The following is a 22,972-nucleotide window of genomic DNA, read 5'->3' as shown; positions in this document are numbered from 1 at the left end:
ACAACGACCGCTCTGTTAATAACTTTATTCTACTGGTCTCCATTCAAAACTTGTTAAAAGCGGCCTGAGTATCTGCCGATCACCCCCTATCTGTTGACCAATCCTCAGCAATGGGTGTGCGTTATTGGTCCCTCGAGGACGACTCGATGATCTCGTTGAGGGGAAGGAAGAAGACGAAGGAGGGGTCCAAAAAAGGCTAGATTGATTCTATTCCGGATGACTCATACCTCTTGAATTCATTTTATTTTTCCCAATTTTTTTTTATCTTGATTCAGTCTTCTGACGTTTCCTTCCCCGCGCAAATGCTTCATTGGCATTCTACCCTATACCTTGGCCAATCCCCCCCACGTGGGTATGTGCCATATTACTTGAGGAGAAGAAGAAGAAGAAGAAGAGGGACGCTGCCAGCCTCAATGAGCTCGTCCCTGGACTCCTCCTGGTCGTCGAGCAACCTGTACTCCGACTCCTCGGACGCTCGACCTGTCCACCTCCCGACAAGGGACGGCCGGCTCTACGTCGTCATCACGCGAGACAGGGACACCGCCGGGTTAGTACACCGTACGCGTTCGATGCGCGCTATTGCGGCGATCTTGCCTCACTTCAGGTCAGGGAAGCGCCGAAGGCTCATAGAGGGCTCTCTGTCTGCAACTGTGATGTCCTTAGATCTCGAGCTCTTTACTCAATTCTTACAGGCGGTAGTCCGCGCCATGGTGGAAGAACATAGGAAATGTCAGAACGAGCTCTTCGCAGGTGGCACAGCACCCCTCGCAGCCCGCACGCGTCGCGCATTGCAGCCACACGACGGCAGTTCGTTCTGAATCCCATCGTTTCTGAAGCGGCAGAGGAGGTGGCGCAGAAATAGATATCAGCAAAGAAAGGTTCGAATATTGGTGTAATATTAGTCGAAGGGCAGTGATACAAACCGGCGCGGCTGCCTTCATAAAGCGAGTGGGTGGGAAAATAGACACACATAGGCTGAAAATTACACGCTTGAGAAGACCACTCCGTATAATCGCCATATTTATCACTCTATGGTATTTTTATCTGGGACTGTTGAGTGAAACTGAGAAAGACGGCTAATTCCTGATACTGATCCCACCTCGCGTCAATGCACGTGATATCCGCCACCGAATTCGACAGATGAAACGGCTTTGTGTTGATACGTGTCATAATCGGCTGCCATGAATCAAAAACTCAAGCTAAAGGAGGTTTATAAGCATTGCAGCCTGCAGTACAATCTGTTCCTCAGAAAATTCATTCGACACTACGGCACCTCATTGATGAAGCTTAAAAAGCAGTGGACAAGAAAACTATCCCATCGAAATCAAGTGTGAACCCTTTTGTCTTCCCCAAACGTGATTGCTTGTGGTTTTCCTTCACTTGTAGAGTAACATTGCAGATGATTGTTATGCACTGCTATAAAATTATTTTAAAGAACACCCGAGAAAAAGAGTAAGAGGGGCGAGAGCCAAATCTCCCTCCTCCGGTATATTCGGTTCACCAGTTGTGCGCAATTTTTATTCCATGGCACACCATTCCTATGGATTCGAAGTCATGCTGCCTCATCAATATTGTTCACGGGAAATGAAGAGAAGTGCAAACAGTCCCGATGAAATTGATATTGGTATTCTTAGTATGGACGGGAGCAGCGTAAACAAAAACAAGGAATTATTGTATTCAGCATAAAGTAAAGGCGAAAAATAAAGCATAGCAGAAAATGGTGTGCTACAGAAACATAGCAAACGGTCCCGTACTCTGGGAGAGTGGCTAGGAAAGGAAGGGACACTTATGCAAGTGAGCAGTGGAATAAAATTGCGTGTTGCAAGTCGCGTGGGTCTGCGTCACCAACGCAGGCTCAAGTGAAGAATAACCGAGATTACTGGAAAGGGCTAGCCTCGTATTATAATTGCGCTGTTAATTCTGAATATCGTATTTCATCAAAAAGAATTCACGAATGTGCTCACGCATTGTACAACTCAAAACAAGAGTAGTTAAATGAGCAGAGAAGAGACAGAGCACTCCTCCCATGGCGAAGCATAAGGGCACCAATGAAGCTGTGGAAATTCCCTACACAAGCTTCTGCCGTTAACTACATTAGCTTTTCAGAATGGCCTAACCATATCGCGCATGCGCAGGCGCGACCTGGCCTGTTACTCCTGCGCCTTGGCCATCATGGTGGTCTTTGTGGGGGCCGTGATTCTCTTCGCCGGCAACCGCTGGAGGCAGGTGTTCCGCCAAGACAAGCCCCTCGTTGTTGATGTAGAAAACGGGGACGATGTGGAAGGCGAGGTAAGAGCACCGTGGCGATCTGACGTAAAATTCATGCCTAATGTTCTTCATCGCATCGACTTTCGAGGGGCTGCCTCCCTCCATAACCTCGACAATGATCCATGCCATGCGACAGCTTTGACCGGGTATCGTTGTCTTAGTGGCCACCAGACGTCAGTGGGTAGTTATGAGCATTCTAGTTTTCTAGGCCGCTGTCTGATTCGCTCATGGTAACTAGCGCTAAAGACAAGGACAGAAGAAAGAAAGACACAACGAACGCTAGTGGTGTCCGTCTTTCTTTCTTCTGTTCTTGTCTTTAGCGCTAGTTACCATGTGCATTGAATCTAGATATCACCAACTAGCCCAGTTGTCTGCTTTAAATCTGATTTGCCTCTGGGTGGTGTCTGGAGGGTCAGCTGCACTCAAGCAACCAACGACTGCCTAAACAACTTCGCCTAGTTATGTTATAATTGCTCGGCCTTTTTTCAACGAGCTTGTTTTTTGTCTAGTGTGGAATTCCTTGTGATACAAAGGGTAATATGGTAGACAGCTGAACTAGTTGGTACAGTATTTTATTTGGACACATTATTATAACATTTCGCCGAAGAGCGCCAAGAGGAGACAGGCAAAGCATGTCTCCTGACGACGTCTACATCCCGGCTTACATATGTTAACAAAGAAAACGCCAGCTGAACAGGATAACATATATACAACTCTTGAGTAACGCACAATACCCTTTTCAAAATGTACGCGTTTACTGAAGGACTAATGGAGAAGAATTCGATAATTCCAATGGCTACACGCGTAATTGCAATGGGTACTCTAATTCAAGAAGAAATGGGCGATGGCAGACAATTGTGAATTTTTGGGTGTTAATTCGCAGCCAGTTACCTTGGCCAGCCATGTTTTCGCTATCCTTGCTTGTCAGACTAACGGAACGCAGTGTTTCCTTTGTTGTTTACCCTTGATGCTAGTTCGCAGGATTGTAACTCTTGGCAAGTCTAGATAATGGTCCCCGTTATCTCCCTTGGAAAGTTTACCATAAAAAGAGTTTCTAGCGCTTTTGCCTTCCCCGGAGGCAAAGGTGTAACGCTGTCAGCCTTCCCGCAAAGAACTGTCCTTCTTCAAAAATTGTCTCCACTCTCACGAGCGCAGGCATCACATAAATGCAAATAGCATATTCTCGAGGGGTGCCAGTATCTCGCCTAAACATGCTTTATGACTCACGGCTAACGTGTGCTGTCCTCCGTAGCTAATGGGATAGATTGCGACATTCTACGCGGAGGACGCCTACTCTGGAGGAAGCTCGTCATTCAGCTAGAGTTAAGGACTGGTTAGCCATTAACATGCAATATGTAGCTCACCGGTGGCCGATAGGTTTCACCATCCGGCATGCGGGAGGTGTGGAGCTATATCTCTATTGGCTTCGGGCGCCAACCGTGTTTCCTACGGGTCCAAGCTTCACCTTAGTCTGACGAGCGTCTTTCTCGGGGGTGAAACAGTTGTAAGAGAAGCGTATTCGCCGAATATTTTGCAGACTTAGCACGTTTACATGGCGCTATTTAAACAAGCTGTCCTTGCACTACTTAAACCAAATGATCCTCGTAATCTTACCCTTCTCATTTCGCTCATAAAGTTTAGAAATACGTAAGAACTGCTCCTCTGCCCGCTCAGTGCTTATTTTCCTTTTTAGGCTGCTCTACGCGAGGCTTCTAAGAAGCACAGGACGCGGCGCGCGCATCCCGTCTCAAGGACCGAGAGCAAGCCGCCTTTGACCCGAACGGCGACGCGCGCCGTCCGCAAGGCCGTCACCGTCAAGGCGGCGACTTTGAGGCGGGCCCCGGGTCCTCTGAGAAGTGGCAGGCCACAGCAGAGCACGAAGGGCGCTCCAAACGAGGACGACGTCATTCGGCTCTTGTGAGTGTTCCTCGATATGGGACCGTCCTTGTCCGGAAAAGTGAGGAAAAAAAAGCCGTGTAATACTTTTAAGTATTACACGGCTTTTTCATGTTTCAACAGCTTATATAAAATGAATTCTCGGCATTAAAAATCCGTTGACAAGTGTCGTTCTCTCTATCGGTGTGATTTTGATCCTCCCTTGTTTCTTTCTACCCAGAAATTCTAGAGACCCGTGTGCGGTGCGATGTCAGTGCACGTAAAAGAACCCCAGGTGGTCGAAATTACCCGGAGCCCTTCACTACGTCGTCCCTCATAGCCTTAGTCGCTTTGGGACGTTAGACCCCCCTAAATACCACATTCTTTCTACCCAGCGTAGCGAACTAAGCTCACATGTAGCTTTGCTTGTGACTGCTCCAAAGAGGACCAAGTATCAAGCGTGATGAAGACGTCCTGTTTATGCGAGAAAGGCGTAGTTATCTTATTACTGCGGTTCGCTGTTCTTGCCGCGTGCGCGCTTTTTTGGTTGTTCCAAGAGGCCTCCCTCCGGCTCAGCCGCCCATTGACGGCCGCGCCCCGCGTCACACTCTCGATGGATGGATGGAAAAACTTTATTTTCGTCAGAGAGCATGTGTGGACGATTCCGTGTCAGATGGCCATCAACCCATGGCTGACGGCGACCTGGGTGGCCCACTCCACGGCCCTGGTCTGGACGACCGGGTCTGAGCTGGCCAACACGGCCTCCCACTGCTCGAGGGAAGGATCACGCATAATGTCCGCCGGTGGCGGTGCTATGCTACAGCTCCATAATATGTGGTCATAGGTTGCCAATTCGTGACACCATTTGCACTCCGGCGGAATGTCCGGGTAGATTTTGCTCAATACATATGGGTTGAAGAAACATCTAGTCTGCAATCGTCGCCAGACGCATTCCTGCGCCTTCACCAATTGCTTGTCCGGGGGTGGGTAAATCCTCCGCTCAAGTCTGAAATGATTAGTAATGTCATGAAAGGATACCAGCCCATCTCTCGTGGACCTTCCCGGGACGTCCAGCTCACCTACTCGGCTGACGAAACCTCGAGCATTCATGTGAGCCGTCTCGTTCCCAGGGTTCCCAGAGTGTGCAGGTACCCAGACAATTTCCGTCTCCGTAATCCCTCGCTCCGTGGCCCGATTCAGCAACCGCGCCGCTGTGACAGATATTCTGCCCCTCGCCAAATTTCGGATGGCTGTTTTTGAATCGCTGAAGATCAGGTCAGCATTACTACTAGTCATAGCTAGTGCTATCGCCGCTTCCTCTGCAGTTTCTGGGGAGCGGGTTTTGACTGATCCAGAGGCGATCAAGCGTCCTCGCCCGTCCACCACCGCAATTGCAAATGCATCCTTGTCCTTATACTCGGCGACATCTACATAGACTGCCCCGTTGTACTTCCCGTACTTAGCATGTAAAGCTTTGGCTCTTGCCTTCCTGCGGTCCTCATGATGTATTGGATGCATGTTCTTGGGCAAAGGTTTTATGTACAAGCCCTTGTGCATTTCCCGCCTCATCTGAATTTTCGTGTCACCGGCTGGAACGTCAACTCCAATGCCGATCCTTTCCAATATGTCCCTTCCTGCTTTTGTTTTTGAAAGCCTACCGAGCTGCATCACCAAGTGCGCGTCCCGTAGTTCTTCTAGGGTATTGTGCACCCCTAATCCCAGCAGCCTTTCGGTAGACGCATTTTGAGGCAACCCAAGAGCCGCTTTATACGCCTGCCTAATCATAGCCTCCACCTTTCCTTTTTCCGCCGCGTCCAACTTCAAATAAGGCGTCGCATACACTATTCTACTGAGCACAAATGCCTGCACTAGCTTACACAAGTCTTTTTCCTTAACACCTCTCGAGCTTCAGCACGTGTTGTTCACACATGATACTAGCGTCATTCATCCAGCACGTGGACACTCCAGGACTAGCTGTCAAGTCGCCTCGCTGCACCCTATTTCAGTCGATGAACCGAGGGAGGAGGGGGGGGGGGGAATATTTGTGGAGGGACCCGAGAATCCGTGTGGTTTTAGTGTTCCGGATTGGATTTCGTGGTTTAATTGGCTACGAGCCTGCCGAATCAGTTTGTTCGCGCTAGAGCATTAACTAAAATTATTATAAAAGAGTAAAAATTAACACCCCGTTCCAATCATTCAAGAATGGTCTGCGCGCAACACCGAACAGTGTACGCGTAAAAAAAAAAGTCACCAGAAACGAAAAAATGAAAATTGGTTTATGAGGAAAGCAAATCCCGCAGTAACTGTCTCACTTATCTCGGCGGACATCCGAACCGCGCCGTAAGAGAAGGGATAAATGAGGGAGTGAGAGAAGGAAGGAAGAAAGAGGTACCACAGTGGAGGGCTCCGGTGCGTTACACCGAACAGTGTACTCGTAATAAAACAAAATAACTAAGGTAACCAAAAAAGGAAGGAAAGTTTTTGTGGCTGCAGGTCAGAAAAAAATGTTTTCGGGCGCAAATTTGTCCCAAATATAGGCATTACTGTCTTAGCAAGGCCTGCCTTTTTGTATCGTATTTTAGGTTTCCGTTTGTGAGGCCAGATTTGGCCCTGTTGCGATCAAAAAGGGCTCTACCCTCTGCGGGCTTCTCTCCAACATTTTTTTAATATTTAACGTTTCTTCACTCTCTGTATATTACGCTACGTGGTTTTGATCTTAAGAAAGTAATTTTACAGTTTCTGCAATAATAAGCTGGGAAAATATAATAACAGCAACCAGTGCTCATGACGAAGAGAAAGGCGCAGGAACTGTCTCATTCTTGTTGGGCGGATCAACCACGCTGCAAATGAAAATGAAATTTAGTTTTCAGGTAAAGAAGCGCGCAGCAAGTGTCTCACAATAGCTTGGCACCTCAGCCGCACTGGAGGGCGGGGATGAAGTAAAGATTCAAAGCAGAAAGAGCTGCCGTAACAAATAGACGGTGGTAGGACTGAAACAAGGAAGAAAGAAATATGCGCCGTAGTCGTCGTCAAATTGTGCGTGTCCTTGACGAAAGGAATAAATTTTATTCGATGGAGCGAACTGTTGGTGGTGAGAACTGGGCTAAAGTATAGCCGCCGTTCTCTGTGAAGCGCATGAGACGTCTCTAGGCTTGGGCCGATGGGGTTTGAACGTTCACGTTAAGGGTGGAAAAAGATTATTTACGACTGCCCAGTGAAAATTTGCATGTGTATAGTTATATGCGTTTTACAAGAGACGGCATCCGATCTGCTGTGATTAGGAAACAACCAAATAAAATGTAGCGCACTGGCTTGGAGTGTAATAGTTGCTTTACCCGTTTTTTTCCTTATTCAACCCTAGTTACCCAAATGATGGACGATTGGGCTCATCTATTTGGACAGAATTCATCTTGAACTTACCAGACCACTTAGGCTGAGCTTTTTTCCTCGCTTCAATTACCACAATTGACTTCCTTTTACGACGTTTGGGCAGTGCACAATTCAGGAATATGTAGTTGTTAATCAGGTTGCTGTTCTTGACTCAGCGTGATTCGCTGTTTTCTCACCAGGGAGAAACTGGCGAGAGAGGCGGGCATACAGAGCGACGACAACCACTCGATGCCTTCGAAGTCTGCTGCTGGGGCGACGAATCCTGAACCACCTCGTATTATTATCACGACACAACAAACGCCTCCGGCCGGAATGTCATCTACAAGCCAAGAAACAACCGCAGCGAAGGCAGCAGTGACACCGCCAAACCAATATTTCGTGACAAGGACGTCATCACAGTCGGCCGTGACGTCCAGCTTCCAGTCGCAGTCCATGATCGCACGACCGCTTATTCGCATAGTGTTGCCGATGATTACCGCTGCATTGCCTCCGGGACGGTACGACAACACGCATGGTCTGGAAATTCCTGCGGCCTCATCGCTCACCCCGACAACTTCGGCGCCCACTGTCACGAAGATGCCCACCAAGTCCGGCTCAGTATCATCAGCAGGACGGGCAGACGGCGGCGGAGGGGATCACGCGGCGCATCTCAAGCCACTGGCCACCCACTTCTCCCTGCGGGAGAAGGTCTGGCCTGGCGGGAGGTCGCGCATTGTTGCATGGCCCAAGAGCTCGAACTCATCTGCAGGGGCCTCTTTCCTGGGTAGCGACTATTACACCGTCGCATACACAGAACCTTTTGTTGACGAAGCCCCGAACGAGACATTGTCGAGGGAAAAGTGAAGGTCTGCACACAGTGGGAGGAAGGTTGCCATGAGTCCCAGACCGATGTTTGGTACGCGTATAACTCGAACTATATGTCAGCAATAAAAAGTGGAACGTTTTAACACGCAAGAGTTAAAATCCCGATCATGTATCTAGTGGCGCTTACGGCTGATAATTTTGTGTGCTTTAAAAGTGCGAAGTGTTAATTTGGCGAGTGCCGTTCAGCGTATACAACGCTGGAGAATTTTCCTGCAGTTCGCAAATCTTTTCGCGCCAACATTTTGGAAGGTCTCCTAATTGTACAGACATGTGCTCCAACGCTGGCAGCATCGCATCCAGCACTGAAGAGCTCTCGGCGGCGGGAATTTCCTGGTGCTCAAATGCACCGTGACTTCAATATTTGCGCAAACAAGGGGCAATCTTATCCTGACCCAGTAATTTGCCGTGTTATGTGAACACACTTCTTGCTTAGCTCACTGCCGTAACAGTGTCTCCAAATTTAATTCAGAACACGCGAAGCGGAAGGAGGCCAAATTGAGAAGAGCATGAATCATTTCTTTCCGTTTGGCCGAGAAAAGTATATTTATATTGTTCAGTTCTCAATACCAAATACCTCCCCCATATGTTTACAAGCGACATCTTGCGGCACAGTGTTTCTATTTCAATAAAGTTTGGCACCCTCCGTAGATTTCCTATTCTTCCCGCAAGATAGTGATCCCGTATTTCAGTCAACTGCACTACAGCGCGAAAAATTCGTGGTGCGTACAGAACGAGGAAATGTAATCGAAAGCGAGTGCAGCAGTCGTTTTTCTTTGCACGACTGCAAGGCGCAAGGGAGGGGGTGTTGGCGTGCTCCCCAATGTTGGCATCCGTCATTAGGGCAATGGCTATGGACTAGTCTGCGGGCAGGTTGGCAACACCCTTACCTTGTTTTAACCTAGATAAACCATTAAAGTGAATTGGCCCCGATTTATGTGACCTTAGGCATGATTAAAATTGCAAGAAAAAATGCGCGCAAAGCTCCGATGTTTTGACAGGGGCGGAAGATAGACGACAATAGGATAGTTTAAGCAACATTACCCATCTAAATAGTTGCCTAACCACATTTCCGTCTCTTCTCGGACCTGGTTCCGGGCTATAAACTGTCTTGCCTTTTTTTATTTATACATTTACTTTCTTGTCTACTGCTTTGTAGTTTTGCGTTGTATATACTTTTTGTTTGCTTTGTTTGCCCTGGGAATCTTTCTGCTGTTTTTTGCTTTGCACTGTATTTTTATCGTATCATGCTTCTTCCAGCAAGGCCTTAGTTGATGCCCGTCGCCTTCCGTTACTTCTGCGAGCCTCCAAACACTGATTAGTATTTTGCCTTGCAGAGACCCGGACAGGTCAGCTCAGCTGCTTCGTCGATTAGGAGCTTGGACGCAGAGTCAATTCATTGCAGCCCTTCGCATTGTGAGCACTGTTCGTCGGTCGCCAACGGGACACAGCTGTCAGCAGAAGCAGGCACGGTTTTTGTGATGACATTCATTGCCGCCTCGACATCTCAGGCTTACGCAAAGAACGATCGCTACCTCTGGTGAAAGAAAAATCGTTCTTGAACATGTAAACAGCGCCTACAGGGGCCACCTGCAAGTTTCCACTGATGGCTCTGTGAGTAGGCATGAACAGTCACGCTTAGTCGCAGTTGTAGTCTCGTGGGCTAGTCGCCATGAAATAGTAGTTTCGTCAATCATTAGCCATTTCAAAGTCGCGTAAATGTCTATCTCCAAACCACAGAGTCGTCATTCTGTCTGGCTCCAAGTCTGCTCTAGAGCCCCTGCAACTAGTGGCTCACGATGATACTTTCGCCTCTCCCGATGATACTCTCGCGTCTCGACTGTAACCTACCTGCTCCTATCTTAAAACGTTCACTACGGCGACAGGAAAAGAGCGTGAGGAGGAAAGCGGAGGAAGAGGGAACGGCGGTAGCGTGAAGAGTTGAGGAGAGCAACGCGCTGCACGTTCGCTAGAGGCGAAGCCGATCGTCTGTGGCATGCTGTGCGCGCTGCTCAAATCGAAACCTATAGAGCCGCCTCTGTTCAGCACTACGAGCTCCGTATGCGGTCACCTACGGTTCGAGTAACGCTGGAGCTGCTCTCGAAAATCCCATTACCGAGAAGAGTGATCGTCGGCTAATGTTTTAGTGCGCTAGCATTCGTAGTGGCCATTCCCCGCATTTGGGCGGCCTGCCTGCCTGCCTGCCTGCCTGCCTGCCTGCCTGCCTGCCTGCCTGCCTGCCTGCCTGCCTGCCTGCCTGCCTGCCTGCCTGCCTGCCTGCCTGCCTGCCTGCCTGCCTGCCTGCCTGCCTGCCTGCCTGCCTGCCTGCCTGCCTGCCTGCCTGCCTGCCTGCCTGCCTGCCTGCCTGCCTGCCTGCCTGCCTGCCTGCCTGCCTGCCTGCCTGCCTGCCTGCCTGCCTGCCTGCCTGCCTGCCTGCCTGCCTGCCTGCCTGCCTGCCTGCCTGCCTGCCTGCCTGCCTGCCTGCCTGCCTGCCTGCCTGCCTGCCTGCCTGCCTGCCTGCCTGCCTGCCTGCCTGCCTGCCTGCCTGCCTGCCTGCCTGCCTGCCTGCCTGCCTGCCTGCCTGCCTGCCTGCCTGCCTGCCTGCCTGCCTGCCTGCCTGCCTGCCTGCCTGCCTGCCTGCCTGCCTGCCTGCCTGCCTGCCTGCCTGCCTGCCTGCCTGCCTGCCTGCCTGCCTGCCTGCCTGCCTGCCTGCCTGCCTGCCTGCCTGCCTGCCTGCCTGCCTGCCTGCCTGCCTGCCTGCCTGCCTGCCTGCCTGCCTGCCTGCCTGCCTGCCTGCCTGCCTGCCTGCCTGCCTGCCTGCCTGCCTGCCTGCCTGCCTGCCTGCCTGCCTGCCTGCCTGCCTGCCTGCCTGCCTGCCTGCCTGCCTGCCTGCCTGCCTGCCTGCCTGCCTGCCTGCCTGCCTGCCTGCCTGCCTGCCTGCCTGCCTGCCTGCCTGCCTGCCTGCCTGCCTGCCTGCCTGCCTGCCTGCCTGCCTGCCTGCCTGCCTGCCTGCCTGCCTGCCTGCCTGCCTGCCTGCCTGCCTGCCTGCCTGCCTGCCTGCCTGCCTGCCTGCCTGCCTGCCTGCCTGCCTGCCTGCCTGCCTGCCTGCCTGCCTGCCTGCCTGCCTGCCTGCCTGCCTGCCTGCCTGCCTGCCTGCCTGCCTGCCTGCCTGCCTGCCTGCCTGCCTGCCTGCCTGCCTGCCTGCCTGCCTGCCTGCCTGCCTGCCTGCCTGCCTGCCTGCCTGCCTGCCTGCCTGCCTGCCTGCCTGCCTGCCTGCCTGCCTGCCTGCCTGCCTGCCTGCCTGCCTGCCTGCCTGCCTGCCTGCCTGCCTGCCTGCCTGCCTGCCTGCCTGCCTGCCTGCCTGCCTGCCTGCCTGCCTGCCTGCCTGCCTGCCTGCCTGCCTGCCTGCCTGCCTGCCTGCCTGCCTGCCTGCCTGCCTGCCTGCCTGCCTGCCTGCCTGCCTGCCTGCCTGCCTGCCTGCCTGCCTGCCTGCCTGCCTGCCTGCCTGCCTGCCTGCCTGCCTGCCTGCCTGCCTGCCTGCCTGCCTGCCTGCCTGCCTGCCTGCCTGCCTGCCTGCCTGCCTGCCTGCCTGCCTGCCTGCCTGCCTGCCTGCCTGCCTGCCTGCCTGCCTGCCTGCCTGCCTGCCTGCCTGCCTGCCTGCCTGCCTGCCTGTCTGTCTGTCTGTCTGTCTGTCTGTCTGTCTGTCTGTCTGTCTGTCTGTCTGTCTGTCTGTCTGTCTGTCTGTCTGTCTGTCTGTCTGTCTGTCTGTCTGTCTGTCTGTCTGTCTGTCTGTCTGTCTGTCTGTCTGTCTGTCTGTCTGTCTGTCTGTCTGTCTGTCTGTCGGTCTGTCTGTCTGTCTGTCTGTCTGTCTGTCTGTCTGTCTGTCTGTCTGTCTGTCTGTCTGTCTGTCTGTCTGTCTGTCTGTCTGTCTGTCTGTCTGTCTGTCTGTCTGTCTGTCTGTCTGTCTGTCTGTCTGTCTGTCTGTCTGTCTGTCTGTCTGTCTGTCTGTCTGTCTGTCTGTCTGTCTGTCTGTCTGTCTGTCTGTCTGTCTGTCTGTCTGTCTGTCTGTCTGTCTGTCTGTCTGTCTGTCTGTCTGTGGGGGGGGGATCCGACTGTGCGGCCTGCTCGTGCCCCCATCCCCCCCGCCACCAGAGAACGGCCGGGGTAGTTTCTAGTTTCGGCTACAAGGCTTTGTTCCGGTGCAATGCCAGCGGGGGAGATGGGTTGTCCGGGGCCCATCCTCTGGGGATGCAAAACCGCATGGGAGTGGCAGCAACTCCCAAGCGACTGTCATACCCCTGTCACACGGGAACCGCAAAGGCCTTTGAGAATCAGGTCCTTATATCCAAAGGCATAAGGAGTGCAACTACACGACACAAATGTTGCGCCTTTGCCGCTTGGAGGCGAACGTGCCCGTCAGAGACCTTTGGAGCCCAAAGGCGCGGCCTTCGAGAACCTGCGGTCGCAGTGGCATCCAACGTGAAAAAGTAAAAGCAATAAAAAATAGATACAGCCAACAATGTTAGAAAACATCATTTTTAAATACGAAAGGTGTGTCTGGCTTTGCTTTTTATACGGGTGTTTATATTTTATGCCCATGTTTCAAGACAGTGAAAGTGCTGGAGCAACACCGAGTGCCCATGGTGGCCAAGGTAATACAAAAAACCTGCCGCTGCTGATGAGTGTAGCTGTCGCAGTTCTTTTAAGGAAGCAGTTAGAATGAAAAAATTGTTTGAGCTCAACGAATGAACAGGATACACCGCAAATTTTAAAACACTCACTTCAACCGCCTCGAGCCCAGCAGCGGGTGCCAAGCCTGAACGACAGTTTCACCCTTGGGCTGCACCTTGTGCCTGCGTCGCTGCTCCTTTAAGCTTTCGTTCCCTTGGTGAAAAATGTTGCCTTTGCTGGAAATACCTTAGAGGAATGCCGTGTGACAGGAGTATTAGTGCCAGTCGCGCTCATGTGGTCCGACACCTGAGCGGAGGCAGGCCTAGAGACACGCCAGGCTGTACCCACGAAATCCGGCGGGGGAGGCATCTCAAAAGATCAAAAGGTTTACAAATACATGCTACTCGCCTCCGCACGCGGTGGCATGCAAGTCTGGAGGCCGGCGTGCTGGTTTCTGGATACGGAGAGGCCAGGTCCGCGCGGGTGTTCACGACAGCCATGCTCCTCGGAAGCGATGCCTCGGGGAAGCGGCCTCACGGCTGACCGCAGGGCGGTAGTGGCCATTGCGGGACGCCTAGGTAGGGGGCGTAGTACGGCCAGTGCGAAAACCGTCGATGTGCGGTACCGGAGGAGTAGGCCCGGGTCATCACACCCTAAGCCACGTTCTTGGTTTGCGGCCCTGTCAGCCCAGCCTTGAACACTCTCTCCTCAGTAGGCGTGGAGCAAGGTAGGGGAGAAAATAAGTGCATGGTTGGTTCATTGGAATTACAGGCGTGTCCCCCCGGAGGTGTTAGGGCATGGTGCCGAGGGCCGGAGGGACGATAGGCTGACGACCTTGGCCGGATCGCACCGCCCATACTTCCGGTGTCTGAAAAACCACGAAAAGCACTCGACGGCAAGTAGCTGGCAGGTCCGAAACAAACCCTGAAAGTCGTGGAGGGGCCCGAGGTAGGTGACCCCAGGTTAAGTTTTCCTATCTCCGGCGGTCGGGGCCCTTTGTATTTGGTGGGTGGTCGGGCATTCCGTAAGCGGGGCAGCGCCATTAGGCAATCTTGACGCCCTCCCTGCCCTGGCCTGGCAGGCCAGAAATTGAGTCAGGATATATGAAGGATCAAAGGAAAAAACTAGCTGTCCCCATTCCCATCCCAATTCTCATAACTCATTTCATTTCAGCCCCTCCTCTCCGCTACGTCCCAGGGTAGATCAGGGGTGTCTCTCCGGGCCCGCGTCCCCCTGCTATGGGTCGCTATGTAACTTTTTACCCCCCCACCTCATTTTTTCCCATTTTCCACACCTACGGGAAGTAAAATTATATCATTGCCTGTCTTCGGGCCTTTTCATTTATCTTCAGAATAAATTAAGCCTGTTGTACGTTAGGGATGCAGGCCGGGGCTTATTATTTTTCAATCTTTTTAGGTTGCCCCAACCTAACGAATGTCTGTCTCTGCCTGACACAGCCCATTTAGTCGTGAGAGGCTGCTCGGGAAGAGCAACCTTGGTGCAAGCCAACCCAAGTCCCACCAATGACAACACCGGCCATAGCACCTGTGAGCAGAGTCGTAGTGGCACAAGGCAGGTGCTATGGCAGGTGTTGCCATGTCCTCCTTTCACTTTTGTATGAAAGAACACACGCAGCAACGACCACCTTAAAATAGCAGAGCAGCGCAGCACCGAAGCACAGCATGCTAGCGCACATATCCGCATTTGGCCTGATTACCCAAATCGACTGACTTTTTCGTTCAACCCCGCACCACTGCCCAAATTGCTGCTAGGAATACACTATCAAGTGCTCCCGATGTGATGTTTACCCCATCAGTAAGATCCGCTTCTTGACCAGGATATTGTTCTATAAATGGGTTGAGGTCCACGTGGAAACCCAAAGAAATTACCATTATAACGCCATTTTTTGATGTTGAACAACAATTCTGGTAGCAAAAAAAGAGCCTTTAAACAACGCTAAAATGTGACATAACGTTTCCAACGTAATTTCGACCAAAAAGCATAACAGAGTTTTTTTTTTTTTTTCAGAACAGAGCTTGTATATAGAAACAAATTAACTGACGTAATTTTTTTTTTGCAACTCGTAAGATTAGTGAGTTTATGCGATGACAACGAAAGTTAAAGAAAATAAGCAAGGTTCCTGCACTGTTTGTTTCTTGCAAAGAACAACAGAAAACGACGTATAGAACTTCGTGTATTAGGCGTGAGTTCGCACTTCGCAGTTATGTGGTTGCTGGACTCCTTTAAATATTGGCTGAAACCGGAGTATTGTTGTTCGTGCGTTCCAGCTCGATGCAGGAGCTCAGAAACATTGTCACAAATTCACGGCACTCGCGTACCAGACGTTAAGACTCACAAGACCTCCCTCTAAAACTAAGTAGAACGAATGTTCATCAGTCGTCGAGGGGTAGCGCTACCAGCTCCCGACTCAGGGTGCAGCAGTGCGAGTCCCGGCTGGACCATTTTTTAAGAGCGTTAGCTATTAGTACTTGTGTTTGTCAAGGACGCGTCTGTCTGCAATGAATGTCAAATTGACCAGAACAGTTATGACATGACCACACTGTAACACAGAGAAACAGTGAGCGCGTAGGGCCTCATTTGATACCTAAACCGTCATCTGTTATGTATACGCCAGTATAGCGGCCATCATAGTTTTAACCCCCTCAGGACCACAATTTGCATAACATTTGAGGGCAACCCGTTTGACGCAGTATGTTCGAAGTGGTGTCAAATAATGACTTGGCATGTTCCTCAGGATAAAATTAATAACTTAGATGAAGCCAAAAATATGTGTGGGGTTCACACCAGCGACCTTTCCGCCCCATACCGTGCTTTCCGAGGACAATCAGACAGCCATTACGGCCGAACGGTTTGCCGCAGGGGGTTCCGGATGGTGTCAAACGATTCGTCGTGTTGTGGCGCATACGTTCTTGAAATGCATTAACTAATATAACGAGGTGATAAACGACATATAGCGAAGGTGGCTGTAAATCGCAATAGCAGTGCAAAATCTACGAGGTAGATGGCGCTGCTTGTGCCTTAGAAGAGATGTTGCCAGAAAGGAAACATCCGGGGATGTCTGGATTTGGTTTTCTCCACGTTTGCTGAGGACACCGATGTAAACACTTGAAGCTCCCGTAGTTAACGCTCAAGTTGAACACTGAGGCAGTGTTTTTCTTTTTTCTGGTTTTCTTTTTTTAAGGGGACTACCTAGTGCTAATTGAATAGAGTCGCTACCCTCTTGACCAATGAGCAATTGTGTAGTGACGTCATTACTGTTGTTCTATGTGACCGTTGTGGGGTGCTTGATTATCGGCGTTAGGTCATGTGGTTTGACGTCATGACCTTCCTTACCATTTGCGATTTTCTGGACACGCCAACGCCGACAGCTGGTTTTTCCGCTTATTGTGACCCTGAACGATGTCCCATTAAAAAAAGATCAAGGGCACAGTGAAAGCATTCCCGTCCCACGCCGGTGCACACGGGACGCAACCAATAGCAGCGATTTTGGTTGGGGATGGAGTAAATAACGCACGGGATGGGGATCCCGAAGGTGCAGTTATCTGTGCAAGAGGAGGAAAAAGAAGGCTTTCACTCGTGCATGGTTTCCTGGGCGCGGAGCGGGCACTCATCTCTGCCCCTAGGACCGACGTCGTAACAGCCGTCCCAGGGCTTCAGGCAGCGAGACAGCGCAGTTTCCGGTGAGCGGCAGAGGCGTCATGGCTGAAACCGGGGAACTTGATCCAGCCCTTTTATAAGGGAGAGCCTTTCCACAGATCGTTTCCTCCACTTGGTAGATTGAGGATGTCGGCAAACCACGCCCACTGTAGATACAGAACGGAAACACGCTGCGTTGGCGCCAAGACGTCAGCCGATGGGCGCTGTCATGTACTGGCAGTCATGGCTAAGGATTCAGGACAGCCCTCAGCCCGTGTCGCTAAGCCTACTGGCCTATCACGTTCTGTTTTGCAGCCAGTCGGCTCTTCTTTTAATTTCTAACGTCCCGGATGGTGTCAAAGCGCTATTTTTCCATGTGCGAAGCCATGCACCCCGTGGTGGCGGTCAGTGCCACCCGTTGCGTTTCTCCAGAATTCCTGCATGGTAACGAGCTTCTGCGCGAAATTCGTCTGCTGAGAGGGGGAGAGGCTGTTTACCGGCAGTATCGTGCAGCGCAATATTACAGGCTCTGCAACTCTGGCCTAGTGGTGCTTCTTATGCTCCAGAATGAACCTACGTCAGTGGTTGCTTGTGGTCAATATGGACCTCTGGTCCATTGCCCATGGCCCTCTGGTCTATATATAGCGTGCTTCTATCGTGAGGAAATAAGTCTTGTAGTGCCCGCTCCAGCAGCACGCTGAGTAAAACACACTGCACTTCATCCTTCGTATCTTGAACCATTACGCAACAGCAGTCAGCCATAACGACCACGCAAATAAGCTTTAGCATCAGTTGCTTATTGGCGCTCTTTCTTGCTCATCAAGCTTTTGGCAATAATGCCGCAAGTTCCCTGGCTCTTCCCCGTCCTTTGAGGAGGTAAGAGACCGTGACACGTGCAGCCCACGGAAAGTGATCATGGTGCCATTTTAGTGACCAACGTCGATAACCTGATTACATAGTGTTCCATCTTCAGGGCGCTCATTCCTCAACCCACCTGCACAATTATGTCATTTGCCAGAAGGTAGAAGGATGGATGTGCACTTAAGGCCCACTGTGATGATGGCGATGTCCATGTTTACCTCACCAGGACTCGTTCAAATACACCTAGCTACAAAAGATTACCTAAACTGTATCCAAAGAAAACGGCCCTGGAGCTAACGGCCCTTTCGTCAAATAAGTAGTACATCCAATAACTCTTCCCCCTGTCGCATCTTCACCGCATACCATGCCCATCAAGTCCTCTTTGAGCACTAAATCTTGGTCACATGACCATACATGGCGCATTATCGCGAGCGCTTACGTGGCGAACTCGCTGCTTTACCTTCGTCGTATAATAAGGCCAGGATCACGCGGTCCCTGATCCGTTAATCTGAAGAAAGCTCATGTCCTCAAAAACGTAGTTCTTATGCATCCAGTACTCAAGTACACCACCTTGTTCAGTGGGGGTGTTTTCTGGAGTCTTATTTTTTTGCAAAAAGTTTGGATGCCATTAGGGCTCTTTCTTCGCGATACCCAGGACATGTAGTTGTTTGTATGCTCTTAATCACGTTTGAACCTTCAAGAAGCACTCTTCTGACGCTGAAATGTGCCGTGCTGCTATGATTGATTTAATATCGACGACTTCTAGCGGTGGGATCATCAGATATAGTATACAATAGCCTACAGGCGCCAGCACATGCTTAGCGGAAGCAGGATCGCGGGAAGATTATAATTGCCTCAAATGTCTGCGTATAAGAAAAGTTATCAGATTAAGTGTGCAATATTAGGAGGGGGCAAGCCTAGGATACTAATGCTCTAAAACAGTATTGGCCAAAAACATTCCCTCGTATCGTAGTCTTCATAATGTACAAGAACTCGGGTGCAAGACAGGAACACCGTCCTTTTTCTTCTTAAAAAGAAATGCTCCCAATTTTCCAATATTCAAGGCTAATCATCCTTTACATCCGGATTCAAAACTGCGACTCATTAATGGAATGACTCGCCAGTACACGGCAATTCGCTTGCTGTATTTCGCTCAAAAGTAGGACCCTATTTCTAAACTATAACATTTTATTGTATCTCCGCCTTAATGGTATGCCGCTTAGTGTTATTAGGTAAATTCACATATATTCAAAGCTGGTAATTTTCTGCTTTATATTCATACATCACTCGGGGCCCTCATACCGCTCCTGGCACAGTGGTACAGCGGTTGCGTGATGGACTACTGCCCCCGCAGGTATCGCGACCAATTATTAATTTCACTACCACCTGCCATGGTGGGCAGTTTGCCATGCAGAGCCCGCGTCGCGTCACTCGTCAAGGCTGTCGCTCTTTCCATAAAACCTGAGGATGCACAGGCAGTGTTTGAAAAGGTTCCACCTTTTGGGTGGAACCTTTGGGTTGCTGAATCAAGTCACGGAACGACACTGCACTTAATATCACCCTAGGCTCGCACATAATGCAACCGATTAAGAACCCCAAGTAGAGTAGCGCCGGTTGAGCTGGATTCTCATCGTAATTTATATATCTACTGACGCCGGAAACAGTCACATGACCTCTAGAGATACGTGAAAAAAATCGTGTATTTTAAGCGGTTTGTACAACTGTGTTCTAAGCATTCTGTCAAGGTGAAGCACAAGGCCACAAAAACTCCGAATTGTCGCTGACATAAAGTCACGAGAGGACTCAAGTATTCGCGTACCGAAACTTGAGCTCAGTTACTCGCAACTTATAATATAAAGAGCACACAGGAACCGAGTTAGCATTACCTGAATAGGGCCTTACTCGTTCGAAAGCAATGAATACAGAATAAGTATTACATGTAGCATCAAATAAATTCAAAACCAGACATTGTGGTAAGTAAAACTCTTGTGCAGAGTGAACGACTTCATTATAATTTGAAGGTGAAGCAAAAAGCTAATAAAAAATATCAAGAGTAAAACATGGCCTTTAAGCCTCTGTGGCACATCTTTTGCAGTGCTGTCTATAGCCAGAACTGCTCTCGAGAGCGACTTACTCTTTGTAAACAAATGAGACATGAAATGAAATTATCGATGGAAAGACGGCCTTCACTCACGCTTCGGTATCGCAGTGAGGTTGTATTATTCTCCTCTATCTGTTACCGGTGGAGCTTAGAGCCTCTACTGTTGGCCGAAATCGTCATGACCACGTGGTCCGTATGCTGTACGTCTTCCTTCACAATTTCACACCCATTCCAGCACTTCAGTGAAGAGCAGAAGAAGGATCCCAGATGGACTCGACCGTATCGGTTTTCGTGGTGGAGGGCGAGGTGAGGTGACATCGTATCCTGTACTTGCTTTTGCGCGAACGTTTTCATTCTTTCCCACAAAGCGGACACATTTACCAAAGCTTCTGGCTCATGACATGCTCCGTGGATGATGCGCTAAAAGACACAGCACAACACTCCCTTGTCTCTAAACCGGCAGACTCAGGCAGCCAAAAGAAGGCGCCCATGGCATTCGCTGCGGCATCTTCAGAGTCGCCGCACCTTCACATAGCTGATCCTGAAGGAGCGAAATGCCTACATTAATTCCGAATTGCTTATCACCTCAGTGCGAGCCTATTCATGTACCAAGAGTAACAGGGATCTTGCTCGCCACGCCACCCTAGGCTGTGGTGTTACGGGGGCAATCTTCCGCCCGCACTCCCACTCCGTGGATGTAGCGTCTTCGGCCACTAACCGCGGTGGGATTCGTGCTCGACTGAAACAAAGCGCCGGGCACAACAGTCGCAAATAATACAGATAGCGGGATAGCTAGCCACAGAAACATGAATAAGGCATTGTTCAGAGGTAGAAGGCTACGTCGGAAGCGCTTCCGAACTACTGGCAGCGGCAGGGGTGCGACTTTGGCGGCGAACATTTTCACGCACCGAGAATAGCGGCCAGGTCTTCCCGTACACGCCGAATTCTTGAGGCAAAGCCAACCCCTGGAGTTTTGCGGCGGGAGGGGGCGCTCGGGAGGCGCTTGCTTCGCTGCACGGAACCAGAAGCCTGGCGGCAGGGCGCGATGGACTTTCCGTGCGCCTGCTCGCGATGCTCGTCGGATCCCGAAATGGCTCTCACCGGCTCCACTGAATTCCACGTAGCTGTCGAGGTGGCACACACTGCTTCCTCTTCCCCAGAAAGCACCTTGCCCCTTCTCCCAGCCAGAGCTGTCCCGACGCATGATGGTGATGATGGTCGGCCGCGTCGAGAATGAGGATGAACAGGTTGTGCACACCGTGGAAGGTGAAAAGTCACCTAACTGGTCAGCTGATTGAACTTTCCGTCGTTTCGGCTTGTGTTTGGAATCTCTAGAGGGCTAATATCGTAACGCAGCGTCACGTTTCCGGAATTCTGAGAACTGATTGGCTAATGCCTTCGGGCAGCTACATACCTGATTGCAATCTTCTGCCTAGCCATAATAGTTAAGCAGTGGCTAACCACCTCTTCAAGTAGGCTTGTTAGAAACGCTAATGCTTTCTGTCCTGAAACTAGAGCCAAATGAGCGTGTTTAAGATTATTGCACCAGATAGCTGTAATTCACGTGCAGGTGTTCACCCATCGCAGTGGCTGAGGGATGAGTGACTCAGGTACTGAGCCGTGGGCCGGGTATAATCCAGGCCGCGGCGGCCGCGTCTCAGACGAGGGGAAACAAGTCAAAAGGCGCCCGTGTGCACTGCGATGTAAGCGCACGTTAAAAAACCGAAGGTAGTCGAAATAATTATAAGCTCTCTAATAAGGCGGCCTCCCAATATGGGTCGCTTCGGAACCCCGAAATTCAAAGCAAGATGCTTCGAGACGCGTCAGATATGCTTAAAAGAGGAACACCCGGAACAAACTCGTAAACGCTGATTGAACACTCATTTAAAATTGAGTTTTTCAAATTATATTAATTTAATTAAATTGGTTTTTGAGGAACGTAAATGATGCAGTAACTGTCTCGCATATCTCGGTGGACACCTGAACCGTGCCATAAGGGAAGGGACAAAGGAGGGACCGAGAGAAGAATGGAAGAAAGAGGTTGCGTAGTGGAGGGCTCCAGAATATTTCTGATCACCTGGGGGTACTGCTTTCCACCCATCGCAAGGAAACGTAAATTACCTGAATCATTAAATTATGAAGAACACTTTAATTGATAACTTCGTTTCATTGTTATTAACCACTAACTGGAAACGTCATTGCAAAGTATACCTTTAGTCCTTTGTATTTTAGGCGCATTTCTCTTGATGTGGCGTTGATGGAATTCGTAACATATATAATTCTGCATCTTTGTAGGCACTATCTTTGATGACACTATGATTTATGCAAATAAATATTAAATTGTCGGTTTTAACATCCCGCCCGCACATTGGCTACGCGTAACGCCGTATAATGGAGGACGCCGGATTCATTTAGACCGCGGGAGGTTCTTTAATGTGCGGTGAGATCGCGCAAACAGGCTGGCGGTTTTTATTTTGCTTCCGTCGAAATACCGCCGCCACAGCAGCGATCGAACGCGCTACCTTGGAATCTCTAGCCAAACGGCAAAGCGACTCAGCCGTTGCGGCTGGTCCACTGCTATTTGCTATTTCTCACATTCCGCGTATCTAAGCAGATTCCAGTTATGTATACCTTTCTAGCCGGCAGGTACCCTTGCTGTAATAATCCCGGTTGGGATTGGATGCGCATATAAGCAAACAAACCAGTAAAATCAAAGTTTACGTAAACATTGATTCCAGCTTCGGGTACTCTTGCATTTTTGTATCCCAAACTTCTGACACCACAACACCAAAATTAGCATTTTTTGCTCTCAAGGCCTGTATTTTCGACACCACAGTCTTCGCTCTAAAAATACGGCAGAAACACATGCACCCACACTAATCTTTCTTTCTGCGTGTGTGAGTGCGTATGTGCAGGCGCCCACAAAAGTTTTCTAAACACGAAAATTACAAGAAGGCTTAATTTCAGTTCAGTCTACGCATGCTGCCACGAACTAATCGGTGTGCTGCGTGCTTTCCTACGCGACCTTTGAGGTGCGCGTACTTTCCAATGCACTTCTATATACCTACTTGTGCCACTTGTAGCAGGTAAATCTAGCAGTTTTTGATTTCGGCGTTCCGAAATCTTTTGTGGGCACCACTATATTGACAGCCATGTTCATCTCAATTTACCCTGAAGAACATAAGATGAAGCGCCCCGTTCGTGCTAACTGCTACTTAAATTTTACGTTTGTGTATCACCAGGCCGCACCGCTTATGCTGGCTTCAAAATGTCGTGGAGATTAAGTTT

General features: G+C 50.3%; 2 protein-coding genes across 2 annotated transcripts in view; both read left to right on the top strand.

Moving 5' to 3' along the window:
* The first annotated feature begins 2,151 nt into the window (after positions 1 to 2,151).
* Positions 2,152 to 8,391, top strand: LOC144107603 (uncharacterized). Its single transcript, XM_077640702.1, has 3 exons — positions 2,152 to 2,289; positions 3,962 to 4,185; positions 7,713 to 8,391. Exons 1-3 carry the CDS (start codon positions 2,173 to 2,175, stop codon positions 8,374 to 8,376), a joined length of 1,005 nt encoding a protein of 334 aa, XP_077496828.1. The 5' UTR covers positions 2,152 to 2,172; the 3' UTR covers positions 8,377 to 8,391.
* An 11,529-nt stretch (positions 8,392 to 19,920) lies between these two features.
* LOC144108362 (endothelin-converting enzyme 1-like) overlaps positions 19,921 to 22,972 on the top strand; it is a 39,542-nt gene continuing 36,490 nt past the window's right edge. Inside the window, exon 1 of the mRNA XM_077641615.1 lies at positions 19,921 to 19,990. Within this exon, the coding sequence (XP_077497741.1) occupies positions 19,952 to 19,990 (39 nt within the window). The 5' untranslated portion in view covers positions 19,921 to 19,951. The remainder of the gene's footprint in view (positions 19,991 to 22,972) is intronic.

The sequence above is a fragment of the Amblyomma americanum genome, chromosome 10 (assembly GCF_052857255.1).
Source record: "Amblyomma americanum isolate KBUSLIRL-KWMA chromosome 10, ASM5285725v1, whole genome shotgun sequence".
Lineage (NCBI taxonomy): Eukaryota > Metazoa > Arthropoda > Arachnida > Ixodida > Ixodidae > Amblyomma > Amblyomma americanum.
The sequence above is the reverse complement of the archived record's forward strand: the minus strand, read 5'-3'. Positions and strand labels throughout refer to the sequence as shown.

What these genes read in the sequence shown, in the direction of transcription:
- LOC144107603 (XM_077640702.1), top strand. Translation starts at nt 2,173, where the DNA reads ATGGTGGTCTTTGTGGGGGCCGTGATTCTCTTCGCCGGCAACCGCTGG. An exon ending in GGGACGATGTGGAAGGCGAG is followed by an intron (nt 2,290 to 3,961) that starts GTAAGAGCACCG and finishes TTTCCTTTTTAG; the next exon opens with GCTGCTCTACGCGAGGCTTC. An exon ending in GACGACGTCATTCGGCTCTT is followed by an intron (nt 4,186 to 7,712) that starts GTGAGTGTTCCT and finishes TTTTCTCACCAG; the next exon opens with GGAGAAACTGGCGAGAGAGG.